We start from the raw sequence: 16,816 nt of genomic DNA, 5'->3' as shown, positions 1-16,816 counted from the left end.
CAGAGTTATTTTGAACTGCATTCTGATACATGCTTGTATCACCAACTTCCTGTCTCTACTGGACATTCCCATCTGCGTACTTGAGGAAAACTTGTCTTAAATAAATCTCCCTTGACTCCATGTGTGACTTCACTGTATCTCTGCTGCCCTCATAACAAAACTGTTTGAAATAACTTTCTATTGTTATGGCCTCATTTCCTTGTTGCCTATTCTCTTGTTAGTGTACTCTGGTTAGGCTTGTGTTCTCACTGTTCCACTGAGATTGCTACAATCAGGGTCTCCTGATTTGCCAAATCCAGTTGTCACTTGTCTGTTCTTACCTTACCTGACCTCTCAGGCAGCATTAGATACAGGTGGCTACTTTCTCCTTTTGAAACATTATCTTCTGTTAGTTTCCATGACACCATACTGGTTCTCGATCTCTTCCTCTAGTTGATCCTTATCAGTCTCCTTTGCTAGCTCCTCTGCTCTAGGTGATATCATCTGATCTCACAGTTTCAGATACTTTCTGTATGCTGATGACTCCAAATCCATGTCTCTAAGCCTGATTTCTCCCTGCAACTCATATACCCAGTGATCTGCTCGACATCGCGAGAGTCATATGACAAACAACTTAATCTACATCATGGCTTGGGTATCTAATGGGCATCTCAAACTTAGCATGGTCCAAGCAGCATGCACTTGATTTCTGTCCCCCAGAGGAGTTGCTCCTACCCTGCTCTTCCTCATCTCAGGAAATGGCACCACTATTCATCCACTTGGTTAAGTGCTTAAGCCAGTATTTCTCACACTACCTATGGTGAAAACCAGGTTTTAAAAATAGGTTTTCCAACCTGTACTCTTGTAAAATAAAATAAAAATGAATTGATAGAAAAATGAGTAGAAAAGGCATGCAGAATTACTAAATTCAATAGACATAAAATTTCACCGTCAGATGCTATAGAAATGTCTTAATGGTTACTTTCAATTTCTGTACGTACTTATCTCAATGTGGAGAGATGACAATTTGCAGGTCTCAGACCATACTTTGAATACACTAAGTTAACCTAAATCTAGAACTTATCCTGGATTCCTCTGACTCCCCCTCCTGCCCTATTCTCTTAAGCTTAAATGTCACCTCCCCACGGCAGTCTTCCCAGGCCACTTCATCTAGAGTAGCTCCCCAGTCTAATTCTCTACAGAGCACTGGTTGCTATCTAGTACTTTTCTTGTTTGCTTGTTTTTTGATTGAATAATTGAATATCTCTAAGCCTTAGAATGTTAGCATCAAAAGAGCAGAGATCTTATTTGTCTTGCTTCCAACTATATCTACAGTGCATGGAATAGTGAGCACCTGTCTCATGGGAGGTGCTCAATAAGTATTTGAAGGATGAAAGAATACATGAATGACTTGGGGGCAATCACTTGTTCCAGCACTGCTACATCTTTGAGGAATCTGGAGCTATGTGCTTTGGGGTGAAGGTGAGACCATTAGTTAAACTTGTGACTCTAGTTAACCATAATTTTATAATTTAGGTAGGCTCCATGGAGATAGTACTAACATGCACCTGAAATGGAATTTGGAAGCACGTGGCTGATTTGCTTCTGCCCCTAGTCATAGGCATAATAATTGAGTTCAGGACTTAAATGTTAACAAGCTACTAAATCATATTACTCATATCCTCTAGTTATTGTCTTATACATATTATCACTTAAATTTGTATAGAACTGGAATTTAGGAAACACAGAAACCAGATTTTTTTGGATTCAATTTCTTGGAACCGATTTAAAATCTCCCCTCTCAGCCTCATCTCAGATTGGGCAAACAAAATAAACCAACATCTCTTTTGGGGTAGAAAATATGATTACTCCCCAGTGAAGCTTATTAGTTTTTAATCAGATAATTCAAACTAATTGAAGTAAAAGATTGTTCACTTCCACTAATTGGAAACCTAATTTAGTTTTGAAAATATTAAGACTATTTTCTACATTATAGGAGTTTTAAAAAAGTTAATACTTAAAGCTTCCAACTATCTACCTATTAGGTTGAACTATATGAAATTGCCATTTTTGAGGGTAAAAATGGTGGAATACCAGCAATTTCAGGTGATTCAGCCTAATGCTATACAATGACTGTATTTTCCATAAATATGTTAAATAGTCGCACAAATTTGAACTGTTTCCTAGTCTTGACAGTAAAAAATCACATAAGGAATATATTTGTCTTCTTTATTGAATTGCATTCATGCTCCTAAATGGATATTATTTTTCGTTTTAACAAATTTGTTTATCTTTTGGACACTTAGGAGTAAAACCAATGAGTCATTTCATTCCTTTACTATGTGAGGTAGGCGCTAAATAGCTTTATTATTTTTAAAGTTACAGTTAGAAAGAACAATTCACGTAGTTTGCAAACCTCACACACAGATCCTAGAGTTCAGGACACTCCAGGCTTTTTGTGAGGGTGGTAGGAAGTCTTAGCTTTCTATGACTTCTCACCTTTTTCATTTAAGTCCCCAAATTCCAGTCCATTCCATGCCTCTTCTAGCCACTGTTTTAGTGGAGTCCTTGTTCCAAGCTAAGGCACCTTTTCTTCAGCTTCTCCTACTGCATGACCAGCAAGGGCTGGCAAATTCCTGGCTAATTACATTGGCAGAGTTCTTATAGGGGGGAGATGAAATTCTGAAATTGTATATTGGAAGTATGAACTAATTTTTCAGAAAAAGTATTATTATACATGGTGGTAAGTTAGGCTTATATTTATACTTCAGGAACAAATGAGTGCTATGTAAGGCTTTTAAGTGCTTACCAAAGAATATAAATAAAACGTTGTCTCCATGTATTCCAAACAACTAATTTTAGGAACTTGATTTTACCAAGTTGGGGCCTGATTTTAGGGTATTCATAAATGTTTGAATTGACTTCACCAAAGGAACTGTGGAAGCAATATGATGAAAATATGTATATTTCATTTTGCTACAAATGTACACTTATCGGTTATATATTGTTTTACCTATACTACAGATTGGGAGGTGATGAAAACAGGATACTCAATGAGTTATTTAAAATATACTGTTTGTAACTACATACTGAGGATACAGTTGTAACCAGATCTTAACTGGAAGTTTCTACCAAGATGAGCTAGATATCAGAAGACAAGTGAGTTGGGAGACAAAGTGTCCTCCAGAAATTTCAAAGCACATGCTTAAGAACAGATTAGATGATTTAGAGGAGAAGATCTAGTTAGGTGACTTTGGAGAGAGCCATTAATATCTGTGAGTCTCCTACCTCCTCCTCTAGCCCCAGAGAACCTGCCTTTCACCTCCAGTCTATTCAGGGAGATTAAATAGACCCATTTGTAGAGCTTACTGTGTTCCTCCAGTGGGTTGGTATTTGATTCCCACCTAAGAAATCTAGAGTGAGGAGCAGGGTGGGTTTTGTTGGTGGACACACTGAAGGCTGCTTGAGTAGCCTGCATTCCTGCATGTGTCAGGTCGGAAGAGGACCTGTGATGGTTCCTGTCATGCACACATGGGCCACATATGAGACAAAGCCAGTGGGGGGGGGGCAGTTTTTGTCCCTCTGGCTGGGAAAGGAGGGAGTAAGGAGCAGCAGTTAGTGAAGTAGGGGAGGAGGAAGTGAAAAAGAGAGAAGCTGGGCCATACTTCCTTCCTGACTTTAGGTTTCCCATTTGCAGCCATCCCTGAGGTGTGGGTACAGGGTGTGAATGGGGGTGTTTGTGTGTGTGTGTCTTATTTTTGAATAAGGATTGGGGTGTTGGTTACTACAAGGGCTAGAAGTTTTGTATTAATGGATCAAGATTTTATTTTGCAACAAAGTAAACGTAGACCCTTATACGAACCAAAAGTGGTCAAAATGTTTTGAGATTACCTCACATTTGAGACTGCCAGGCACAGGAGAAGAATAAGGCCCATTGGATAAATTTAAAGGGATAAAGGGAGAAAAGATTACTTTTTAGACATAATTGTTTAATGTACCAGTTATATGATGTATAAATTGCAGATGAGCGACAAAATAAGAATACTGTAGGTCAAGGAGTTTCCGTGAAAGATTTCAGAAAATGTTTGCGAAGCTGAACCTCAGGAACAAGGAAACCATGAAAACTGTGTGGTAGGAGCATGTGGCCTGTTTCTAAAGCACTGAATCTTTACATCTGAGATGTTAACAAAGATGCACACCATCCCCAAAGCAGGAATTAATGTGTTGTTGTTGTTTGTAGTGTTTTGCAACTAAGAGTTGAGTTATCCCAAGGATAACTACCCCTATTACACATAAATCAAGATTATCATTCCAAGTTATGATTGATGGGATTCAGATTTTGTAAGGAAATTTGCAAAACACAAGCAGTATGTTTAAGTTAAATTTAAAGGTGCTCTCTGCACTGTTCTGCACAAAGGTTGTACTACTGGTCCACTGTTGGTGTCTGTGCACTTTGAATTTCCAGGACTGGATTTGTGCTGTGTTCTCCATTTTCCCTTGCCTTGTCCCCATGTGAGTGAAAGCAGGAATTTCTTTGTCAGTGACTTGTAGGTGGTGTCTGTGCTCAAAGTAGAGAATATTTTTCTGTGTAAATCTGGCCAGTATGGCAAGCAAATCAATGACATTTGATCCATCCTTTTCAGGCTTAAGTTAAAGACCTTACTTGAAAATGAATTGCATAGAATTTCAGTTGTTCGTGAAAGAAAACAAAAAGCTAAAAAAATTATTTCAGAAGAATATACCACTTGAAAATATAATTCTTTTCTTTAAAGATATGTGTGTGTTTATTTAGACATTAACAGTTACCAGCTATTTACTGGGTGCAAAATGTCATGCTAAGTCATACGTGAATTAGAATCATTGGTTATAAAGGCTCTATTACATTTTGTTTGATCCTAGACTCCTTTGACCTCTCAGATTCACCTTGATAACCTAAACCAATTGATGTTCAATGAAGATCCATTGGTGGTGAATGATACCCCTCAAGATAAGAAATGATGCAGCCTTAAGTCTAGAAATCATTGTCTGTTTGGAAAGCTAAACATTTAAAATAAATACGAACATCTGAAAGAATGACACAAAGTTCTGAGTCAATAAGCAAATGTTAGTTGCTAATTAGAAATGTTATATAAAATGAATTAGAGCTTAAACACTATATAAATATAACAAATACAAAATGGTAGAAATATATATCAAAGAAAATACATTTCTAAAATAGTCATTTAAGGCAAAACATTCTCTAACATAATCTTAGCAATGTTCTCCTAGGGCAGTCTACCCAGTAAAATATTAATTTAGAAGTTTGAGTTCTGGGGAGGGAATTGTTTGTAGTCAGTAATATTCATTGTTCAAGGGTCTTTGATTTACTTTCATGCTCAGCATAGTATGGTAATGCTAAACCACACAGATGTTCTAGGATGGTTCCTACTCTTCATTTGCTTGGGACTAAATTGGGGACAAGAGAGTCCAGCTTTCTGGACCTAAAAGTTGACAAAGCAAAATAAAACAAAACAAATGCATACTCTTCAGAAGTAATCATTTGCTTCCCCTTCATATACGTAGGCTAATATGGGAGTGAGGAAACAGATTACTTTGATTCCTGTGTCCCCAGAATGCAGATATAGCCAGCTGTCAATACACAAGTTTTCCCACTTTTTCTAAGCAAATTTTCTTCTATAACTTCACCCACAGGCCACAATACATCTAGGCAGTTCTTCATGACTTCTTCATGGTCATTTCCCAAGGCAGCAATGGACAAAACAGTATTATAATGTGGTCATCATTTCTTTCTCAAAACTTCCTCAGAGTCAACATCTGCCAACCTAATGCAAGCATTCCATCCCAGCCTGCTCCTTAGTTTCCTGAATTGCATTTATGTAGCTTGGCTTTGATTATCCATGGCATAGAATGCTGTCTAAGATCAATTCTGTCTTTAACATACCATAGTAACTCCCAGAATGATAATTGTCAAAAGAACACTGCCAAGTGTCAGAGATACTCAGATGGAGAGGACTGAGATGCTTTTTGAGACTCCAAGTTCCTACTCTTAGCCCTGAAGTTAATTCACGATGGAGGTTTAATAAAGACTTCTACTGGGTTCATGGCACTCCACTCATGGAAGCTCATGTTTATATGTACTTACACTTCCAGTAATTAAGAGAAAAGCCCTACTTTCCCCTGAGCTGATCAGTGGATTAGCATGAATCTATTTACAGGGTAAGCATAAAAGTAAAATCAAACATCTTATGTACTGACCTGGTATCATTTTTACAGGGTTCTAATTGCTCCCTGTCTGAGTTGTTAAGGACATAGGCTGAATACAGCTGTGATTTCAGTGACACTTAGAAGGATTAACAACCACAACTGTGATGACAGTATTATAGGAAAATAAATCTGTGCTAGTCAGAGCAACATTTATGGGGCTTGGAGGTAACTGTCGTAAAACTGAAAAAGGCTGCAGAGTTTCAGGGAAAATGTGGAAGTGTCCTGGAGACCTGGGCTCTAGATCTGGTTCCACCACTGACAGTTTGCCAGCTGTACCTGAGTTTCGCTAGAAGAGTAGTTGCCTGGGTATTTGCCTCCCAGAAATATATGTAATTTGATGAAATAATATCTGAAAAGTATACTTGATTATGGCAAGCTTAAATATCCTGCTTCAAGTCAGTAACTTAAAATCAGTTTTAAAAAGGTTTTAAACATCATATTCAAAAGAATCCACTCAGTAAAAATTGTCCAACATATATCTGTATATCAATACTGTATATCAATGACTCCACTGGAATTAAGAGACAGAAACATGAAGGAAAACAGCAAATGATCAGGGAAGTCTGGACCCTTGCTTCCAGGGATCACTTATGTCACAAAATCCACAATACCTGGCATATAGTTTTCACTAAAATTTCATGTTATATTTCAAAATATATTTTATCAGTTCCACCTTGGGAAATAAATCAAGAGTTAGATTAGTAAAATATAAATCTGCATTTAAAAAATAACCACCTTATGAAAAGCAAAAATAAATGACTCAAATACTCAGTCTGTCATTCTTTTATGTGATGCTTATGGCTTTCCTTTTTCTCCTTCAGTGTAAACACTTAACTAGAAAGCAAGGCATTGTACAGGTTGAATCACAGGGTATTGCCTAATGGCTGTTTCACATGCTTCAACCTAATGTAAGGATTGAGAGGTGAGCAAACCCCCAGGCACACTAGATTGAAGAAGTCAGATAAAGGCCAGCTTGGAAACCCAGAGTTCCTTGAAGTCTAGATCACCTCAAGTCTCAGATACTGAAATAGCTCAAAGATGTGATGGTGTTTGCCAGTACTGAGCTGAGGATTGCTGGAATGGAAAACAGACTATTTAGTCTCTCTCCTTTCACATACTCTATTCTAGGTAAACACATGTAAACAAGTAAGCTGAATTAACTGCTGGGCTAATCAGGAACTGTGGATCCATGTGGACGAGTTTCCTACATGACCCATGGTCAGTCTGTACTCTGCCTTCCAAGGCTGCAGTTTCAGCTTCACTGAGGTCAGATGGCCTGGGCATCCGAGGATGGAATTAAGCAAAATTATATTCCTTACAATGAAATTCCAGTAAACCTCTGAACCCAACAACCTTACCTGCTGGTTTGATCTGACATCGCTGAAATTCATCTTTTTCCCCAAATCTAGAATCACTGCATTCTTAGTTTCACGAATGTAATCATCATTTACTGGTTGGGAAGACTTTGTATTTTTCTTCATTAGTCCCTGGGATGGCCTGTAAAATAAATTCACACTTGTCTTACTCATGAAAAGCACGGGCCAGTGTACAGAGGCCTAGATATCAAAGTGGGTGTAATGGCAACCAGACACCAGGCATCATCAGTCATTTATGGAAGGCATCTTCTGTGCAAAGATGGAGCACTGCACAGAGAATCTGTGTTTGTAGAGGTGTTTTCAATAATTAAACTATTGAATCATGCCCTTTTATCCTAAGGTGTTCAGTATTTATTTTGTATTACAGAGAGGATTTTCTAGGAATGCACTAAATGAGAGTCCTGTCCCCGACCAAGCTATTCTATGCCTATGTCCCTTCATAAATGGCATCTTTTACATCAAGAAGATCTCAGTGACACTTACACAGATGGTGCACTTCTCGGCAGCCCCATGGCATTGGTGGGTGGGATGGCAGGGAGAGAAGGCAGAACGGAGCTGAGGAAAGCCACTGGGTTCTGAATCCGGCCGGTGGGAGAGACAGGAGTTGGAGACACACAGCGGGGCTGAAACTGGTTTCCGCTGGAGATGGAAAATGTGAGTGGTGGTTGTGCTGGCTCTATGGGACCTGGAGGGGGTGGCTCATTTTGGATGGAAACCCCTCCTAGAGATTTGGTTTGTGCAGAGGGATGAGAAATTAAGAGACTTTCTTTGCTCATTGTCCTCTGCATGGCTTGAGGAGTGTTGCTCAGGGTGAACACTGGCGAGCTGGAAGGGGACACAGTTGCTGCAGTGGTACTCGTGGAGGGGAAGAAATGCTTTGGCCGGGCCAAGCTGAATGTCTGTGATGAAGGGGCCTTCACTTGCTTGCTAGACATTGCCACTGCTGGGGCAGCAGTTGAGTTCAAAACACTCATGTTGAAAGGAAACTCCTTAGGAGATGAAGGAGATGGGTTGTGCAGCTGCTGTTGTTCCAGTAAGACTTGGTGGTGAAGCTGTTGTAGCTGGCTGGAGTCACTGCGCACGGAACAAGAGTAGGGAGAGAGAAGAGAAATTCATCACCATCACCTCACCCTTCAGAAAATGTAGAGACAGTCTGTTTATAACTAAATGCTGATTAAGAACACAAAACCAGAGTTTCCAGAAATCAGCCGGCCAGTCCCTTGGGAGTTGTCTGTCCTTTCTAAATCTGTTTGATTGCCAGGAAGAAGGGAAAGGCCACCATGGTACACAATGCCAAGAGGCATGTTCTAGGTGTTGTGACCCAGGAGTTGTGCAATGTAGCAGCCCCATTTTATAATGTTTATAAGTTAGAAAAAAGAAATAGAAACTATGGTCCTCTTGTTGGAAGTGCTCAGAGTTCCGAGATGAGCAGATAGTATATGCTTTGGGACAGAAGGCACTGAGCTACATACTGATGTGAGTTACTGAAGGGGGCTGAGTTCTCCAAGAATGTGCTATATTCTTCACTCTGCCTCATTTTAGAGCAAACTTTAAAAAAACAGCTGGATATGTCTCGGTGTTTCTCATTCTCTTCTGACAACAAAGCTTTATAGATAAGGTGACCATGTGTCCCGATTCATTCTAGACAGTCCTGCCTTTTGCCTGTTTTCCTGGCATAGTTATTAATAGTCTTTCACTCTCGAAAATGTCATGGTTTGAATGATAGATTGTATGGAAACTCTAATTGTAAACATAGCCTTCGACTTTTCTTGTGCCTAAAAAAGATCAAACTGGGAGCATTTTCTCTGTTTCAAGAAACCTGAGTCACAGAAGCATTATATGATTTGCCTTAAGTCCCACAGTCTATTTACTTTTCTTAACAAAACAGGTAATTATTTTTTAAGAAAGAAAATAGAAAATGAAAATGTCTAAAAGTTATGTGTACATAAAGTTGTCGGGGCTGTCGAACTTGGCTGTGTAGGAGAAACTGTTTTTGGATAAATAATCCTAGGAAGATCCACAAGTGAGACCACAGTGCTTCAAGGCCACCGTGGTTTCATGTCCTTTGAAAAAATAGAAGGTGATCTGCTGAACATGAGATCTATTAAAAATGAAAAGTTTTATGTTTTCACAGTCATCAGGAACATCAACACCAGCAGCAATAAAGTTGAGCCAGAAGCTTCTTCAAACCTTGATTTTTCTTAATTCTTGGAGTTTAAGACCTTTTTCCTTCCTTCCATTAACATTTATGATACACAAAATATGGAAAAGTAACTTCACAAAATAGAGGCCCATATCCACTTTCATTACTGCTGTCAAATGCTACATAATGTGCAGTCGTTTGTTCAGCTTTGAAAACTCTTGAGTTAAACTGAGAATTTAGAGGTTATTAGCTACTTGACACAGTAACTTTCTTCTTTTTAGAAGTAAGTATTTAAACTGAGAGAATAAAGTAATATAATTAAAAATTAATTAAACCCTTTCATTTCATCATAGATGAAAAGGTCAGCATTCAAGAGAAGCAGAAATACCTTTGTTAGATTACCCTTAGAAAAACATATCTAATTAACATTGTTCCTGCAGGTGTTAACTTTCTCAATGGCATGAAAATACAAAACCTTTAAGTTTTTAATGGATCTCATATTTAGTAGATCACGTTCTGTGATTGCTGTAGCATAAAAACAATGCTATGTGGTTTTTAGGACATGTTTGTATTGTAGTTTGAGTAGATTTTAATCTGATAATATTGCAAAAGTATTTTATTGTGGTTATGGAAGTAAAGAAAGTAATATAAGAAAGCTAAGTACTCTTAAAAAGATAAGGATGAAAAAAAGGGGCCAGGAGGTCACTTGGTATTGATTGAGTCCTGTTTTCCTTTAGTTCCCATTGAATGCAAACTAAGAACTGGCTTTTAACTTCAAGTAAGACATCTTAGCCCTTATCATTCAATACTGTATATTGGATTGTAGAGGGTTACAAACCTTAAACATAGTGATTTATGAGGTATAGCATCAACTTGTTTTGATTACCTAAGATTCTGGAAGAATTCGTTTGAGAATAATGTCTCGTTGTTTGACAGTTAAACAATTTTTTTTTTATTAAAGTGTATCTTGTTTAAGAAGGGATTTAAAACAGCTGTTTCAGCTTGCTTATTCATTACATCAGGATAAGGTGTCAATTCCAGTATTCAGTGAACTTTTATTGAGTCTTCTGTGTGTTTACCTTGCTAAGTAGTATAGGAGATACAAACATGTCTGGGTTAGTATGAGCTATTCAGGGCTCAACTATCTTACTATACACACATGTAATACAAATAACCGGTGGTTATTTACAGATAACATGTGAAACTTACTATTTAATAATGAAGGTACAAAGTGCAGTGAAAGAATAAAGGAAGGCAAGATTAATTACAAAGCATATAAAACCCTGAGTAACATCTCTCATTCAAAATAACAGCCTGTTGTAAAATGCTATAAACTTAGCTGCTCATTTCTTGTTGCTGTGAGGATTTCTGAAATCAGGTTTACACCCAAGCTTTCTTTCTATAGATTATCAGCTCTATCAGGTTACCTGAAAATATCTTCTCTTTTGCCACAACTTAGCTTAAGCACGAGGCTCAAGAATATGGGCTTTGCAGACAGACAGATTTAGGTCCTAATCCTGCCAATCGTATTATTTGTGGTTTTGGGTGGTTTTTAGATTTTTCTGACCCCAATTTCTTCATCAGTAAAATAGGAATAAGTAATATCTCTTAACATTGTGAGAATTGATAGATAAATCACCTAAATCATACATGTGATCAATAAATGGTGGCTGTTACATTTTTCAGTTTCTGAACTACAAATATCAATTTTGAGATTTGAAAGAATGAAAATTAGAGTTTCAGAATTTTAAGGATGTTTCTTGTTGTGGTTTCTGGAATACAGGAGAATTTCTTAGTGATGTTAAATGGTCAAGGTAAAATGTTAAAGCTTAATGACAAACACAGCAGGACAATTTGGGATTCTGTATCAAGTACTGTTGAAAGCAGTTTTGGCAACAACAGTTTGGGGCAATGTGTGCTGGAGCCAGCTCTCGATGGCTCTAGAGAGCAGATTATGCACACCTCATCCCAATTCCCAGTTCAATGGCCTTTTTTTTTTTTTTTTTTTTTTTTTTTAGTAGTTTGAAGTCAGCCATGGTGGGAGGAAATTCGCAAATGCTACAAATCAGGGCTTCCCCACCTGTGCCTGTAGTTTAAAACATTTGCCAGCGCATCATGAATTAAAGTAACTAATTCTGGGTAAATATGTTTCTACAATCAGCTTTCAGTTGTGTTTTTTGCAGTGATTACCATGCTGGCTACACATTAGATCACCCAGCGGGCTTGAGACAAAAAACCTCACCCATTTAAGTACCGCTGGCCAGAGAGCCAATTGGCCTGAGAAAGGATCCAGGCATACTTATTATTATCTTTTTAAATGTAGGTCATTCTTAAACTTTAGTGAGCCGCAGAACCCTCTGGAGGGCTTGTTAAAACATAGATTTCTGCCCTCCGCCCAGCCCACTGAGATTCTGATTCAGTACTCTGGAGTAGAGCAGATCCATCAACCTCCAAGGTGATGCCAGTGCTTTGAATAGCAAGGCTCTAGGTGATTCTTTTGTGCATCCAGGACTGAGAAGCACTGCTCTAAACACTTGTCCCCAAAGCATAGGCTTTCCCAGTACATTCTGGTTTTTGTCTGATACTTTCCTCTTTTTAAATGTTAATTCTGTTTTTCACCCTGGCTGTGGAGGAGTGTGTGTATGGGGCCGGGTGGAGCGATAAAGGCTTGTAACTCAATTTCTCCAACTTTACACCAGTGGTTTCCAACCTGGCTGCACATTAAAATAATCTGTGGAGAGATTCTGGTTCAGTTGGGATGGAAGGCATAAATATTTTTCAGTAAAATCTCCACATTTTATTCTAGAGTGTAGCCAGGATGAAGAATCACTTCTCTGGGAAGCTTAATACTCAAGTTGAAAATTTCGAAGTCTCAATTATTTTTTTGATGGCACAGTGTTTAAAAATGACAGCTTCCCTTTCTGTTGCAATTTTAAAATCTGTAAGAATTTTATCTATTTTTCGTATGAGTGGTAAGTTAAAGGAACAAGCAGAAAACTGTATCCTTGACAAGACTATTGAGAGAGTCAGTATATTTTAATGCAAAACCTAAAAGGTGAAAACGAGTAAGGTTAAAACCAGTAAGAAAAGGTAGTAGGCATGTGGATTCACAAAGGATGTGTGTGTGTGGTGAGGGGAGCATATACTTGCATATTCATACCTCTGCTAACACAAACCTATATTCACCTAATTAAGTAAAAATTTAAGAAAGGCAAAAAATGTTAAAAAAAAAAGACTCATATAGTGCTGAGGACTGGATTTTTAGAGGGTGTCACTACATAATTTAGTAGAAAGAATTTTTATGTTCATTGGTAGATACTGCTGGCTGACTACTTAATTCTTCCCTTTGTAAGGGAACTCGATTTTATTCATGGAGGCAACATATGCAGCTGAAGACTACATTTCCCAGCCTCCTTTGTAGTTAGTATAGCATGTGACTAAGTCCTGGCCAATGAAATAGAAGAAGATTTTGGGTATGTACTAAGAAGGCTCCTGTAAAGGAGAAAAATATCAGGGCTTCTACCCCTTTGCCCTTTCTGCTGCTTGAAATACAAACGTGATAACTAGGCACCATCAGCTGTCTTGGACCATGAGGGGACCTGGAGCAGAAGCCAGTGCTAAAGATGGTGGAGCAGAAGCCAGTGCTAAAGATGGCAGAGCAGAAGATAGACTGGGTACTTGATGACTTTGGAGCCATCATCATGGCCCCAGACTGCCCATTATTTGAGAGAAAAATAAACCCTCACGTGTTTAATCCACATTAGTGCTGTCTGCAATATGAAGTTAAACCTAATCCTAACTGACATACCTACTAGCCCCTAAACAGCCCCTGGGTAAGAGGAGGCCCTACAGAGGAGGCAATTGATTATTTGAGGTTACCTGTTTTCACAACTCCCTTCTCTGAGAACTGCCTTCATACACATTTCTGATTTGACCCATTTGACTCTTTTCCCACCAAACATAAATCCTCCGTACCTGACGAGGCTGGGTTAATTGGTGTTGGGAACTGATTTAGTTAGCAGTGGAACCTGACACGTATTGTGACAGGACATGCCATGATGGGCCAGATATGAACTGATGAGTCTTCAAAGAAAGAAGAGTGGAGTGGACATGCAAAGAGGAAGCAAGGAGGTGCTCAAGATGGAGCATGAGCAGTGGACAGAGGCGAGATTGACCATGTATGTGGTTCTAGCTCCCAACCCCCTAGCCCTCCTTCTCTGTGCAGGGCCTGGCTATATTTCATTTTCCATTCCTCCTTATATCCCTACAATAACCTCTTCCTTTATTTTTACTTTAAGTAGATTCCTGTTTCCTGTGACTGGCAGAACTTTAAGGGGACAGAAGTATTCTGGATGTGACTTGCATGTTTTGTAGCATTTTGATTTTCTGCCCAGAATCTTGCCTTATGTAGTAGTGAGGAAAATATAATACTAAACATGAATGGCTTCCAGTAAACATCTTATAGTCAGCACTGAGAAGCACATGATGGGAATGCCAGTAACATAGATTTTATTGTTGATATTTAAATGTTTATGTAATTATGCATGTAATTTTTATCACTTTGATGTGTGAATTAGACAGAACATAATAGTAGTATCATGTTCTGTGCTTGCTTTACTGTGGATGAACATTAAATATGGCGACATGACTCTTCAGAGGATTAGGGTGACAACTGCATCAGGCTCCTGAGGTGAGGCTAATATTTTGCCTTCTTCTTTCATCCCATTCTATTTATATGCAACCGACTGTGGTTACTGCAGCATATCTAGCCGTAGCAAAGAACTGTCTAAAAAATGCTAAGTATCTTTCCCATAATGACTACAAAACTTAAGTTGAAGCTGGGAAACAGAAAGATAAAATTACAGACTGTAAAGCTCATTAGACACAAGAAAGGGCTTTATAAGAAGAGTGTAGAAGTGCTTTACCTGGAGCCCTGTAATGTTAGACAAACATCTCTTTGAGCTAGTTTAGGTGTAAACATTTCTTGGAGGTAGATTATGAATAGTAAGGATGGTATTCGTAGTGCACTTACACTGATGTAAGGATGTGTGATCTGCAAAGCATTTAAGGTGTATTTTCTCATTTTATAGTTCCCTTTTCAGCTCCATCATTTTTAAGAAGGGCAGACTCAGAGAAGGTCACAGGCACTCTTGGTTATCCCTTCCAATTTTTACTTACAGTTTGGGTTTGGCCAGAACTGGAGGTGGCTCTTTGATGGGTGAGGAAGGCTCAGGGATTTTTGCTGACTGTCCATTGAATCTCTCCAGGAAAGAATCAGGCCTGGTCTGGTTGGTGGTCACCATTCCACCCTCAGAGGATGCTTCACTTCCTTTGTCATCTTCAGGCAGATTGAAGTGCACACGGAGCCCAATCCTTGAGCTGGACCGGGGCTCGTTGTGGTTTACCAGAACCCCTTCCAGTTTGGGTTTAGGGGGTTCCATAGAAGGAGGCTCTGGGTTCGGTGGGGTTGGCTGTTGCTCAGTAATAGCTAGGTTGGTGGTGGAGTTGGCTGAGTGAAGAGATCCATTATTTCTGAGGTCTTCATTTCCTGAAAGGACAATACCAGGACCTAAGCTGTTAACTTTACTCAACAAGACAGATGTTTGCAACCCTGAGTTGGGGCATGTATCCAACCCAGGTGAGTGTGCTCATGGGAAATGCTTCTCAAAAACAGAAAACACAATCTGGGGACATTAAAAGATGGTAAGGATACAGGAAAAAAACCTAAAAAAAATCCAAGACCATTTTGGAAAGAATATTAAAAGCTTATATAAGACCAAGGAGATGTTTTCTTAAGGAGTACAATAAACAGCAGGATAACTAAGGTGGTGGTGATAAATGTGATAAGAAATTAAAAATTGAAAAAGAATATATAAAAAACTGAATCATGGTGCTGTACACCAGAAACTAACACATTGTAAATCAATTATATGTAAATTAAAATTTTTTTTAAAAAAGAAATTGAAGATTGGATTCTGTTCAAGAATGCTGTCCTCAATAATTAAAAGAATTTTAGGAGAGCCAAGCTAGCTTCATATGAAAAGCAGTAAAGAAGGATAATATAAACTCTCCATACTCATATTCAAAGTCATAGTCTAAACTGTTCTGGCATTTAAAGAGCCCTTACCTCTTACATCGAGCTGTGCAATGCTTGACACGGTGCCATATTTGTTGCTTGCAGTACATGTGAAGCACCCAGAATCTTCTGCAAATACCTCCGCAATGACCAAAGTACAAATCTCTTCTAAATTCCAATAAAACAGAATGGTTAATGACTTAATTCTGGAAGTGGAATTTTCTGATATTAGATGGTGATTCTATAAAATCAATCTAAGAAGCTGATGGTATTAACTGTTTGAGAATAATTAGTCCAAATAATTATTTGATTGAATTGACTGATTAGCAGACTAAATGAGCCAAAGGATGTAAAACAACTCCATGCAGACAATCAACAAGAGGATTTAATGATAATGTTATATATTACGGATTTGCAGATTATTTGTTTTTTATGTCATCAGTACAGATGACAAAAATAGAAACAAGAAACAGTGAGCTTAAAAATCACAAAAATAAGTTAGGATTTAAAGCAAAAGGAGGTCTGTGTAAAATAAAAAGGGGTTAATAAAACAGTTTTAAAACTCAGATCTCTTAGTATTTCCATGGGGAACTTTTTAAATCTTTTTTTGGTGACTGATATCTATGGGGAACTTTAGCAGTGAGGTAATTTTAAATGAAGGCCATACTTTAAAACTGGACAATAAATATTTTGCTTTGCTAATTGTAATTGGCGGAGCAAGAGCAACTTAAAATTCTGGGTGAAAAAGGAGTGAAATGCATTTTTTCTTTTGTAACACTATGGTAATTCTTATGGATCACTCCGGTACATAGCATGAGCCCCTTTGAATCACTACAAAGGTGACTCCCCAGATAGAATCATATGATTCTAGCCTAAAATTATTGTAGTTAGATATTCCTCAACAGCTAATGAAGAGAGGTATAAGACAGTAGGGTAAACCTCCATCTATCACTCAGTATACCTGACATTAAAAACAAA

General features: G+C 38.3%; 1 protein-coding gene and 1 long non-coding RNA gene across 11 annotated transcripts in view; one reads left to right on the top strand and one right to left on the bottom strand.

Annotated features, from left to right (window-relative positions):
- Nucleotides 1–16,816, bottom strand: part of MYPN (myopalladin) — a 91,353-nt gene that overhangs the window by 19,575 nt on the left and 54,962 nt on the right. For all 8 annotated transcript variants that reach the window (XR_012510275.1, XR_012510276.1, XR_012510277.1 and 5 more), the window contains 4 exons: nt 15,890–16,006; nt 14,941–15,310; nt 8,103–8,693; nt 7,602–7,740 (listed from right to left, as the gene is read on the bottom strand). Coding sequence is in view for 3 of the 8 variants with exons in the window: in XM_045514245.2 (XP_045370201.2) it covers nt 7,602–7,740; nt 8,103–8,693; nt 14,941–15,310; nt 15,890–16,006 (1,217 nt within the window). In the remaining 5 variants the exon portion in view is untranslated. The remainder of the gene's footprint in view (nt 1–7,601; nt 7,741–8,102; nt 8,694–14,940; nt 15,311–15,889; nt 16,007–16,816) is intronic.
- The window catches only part of LOC123615875 (uncharacterized), a 48,479-nt gene that overhangs the window by 10,460 nt on the left and 21,203 nt on the right, over nt 1–16,816 (top strand). The window lies entirely within an intron of this gene.

The sequence above is a fragment of the Camelus bactrianus genome, chromosome 11 (genome assembly GCF_048773025.1).
Source record: "Camelus bactrianus isolate YW-2024 breed Bactrian camel chromosome 11, ASM4877302v1, whole genome shotgun sequence".
Taxonomy (NCBI): Eukaryota; Metazoa; Chordata; class Mammalia; order Artiodactyla; family Camelidae; genus Camelus; species Camelus bactrianus.
Note: the sequence above shows the minus strand (reverse complement) of the source record. Positions and strands in the feature narration are given on the sequence as shown.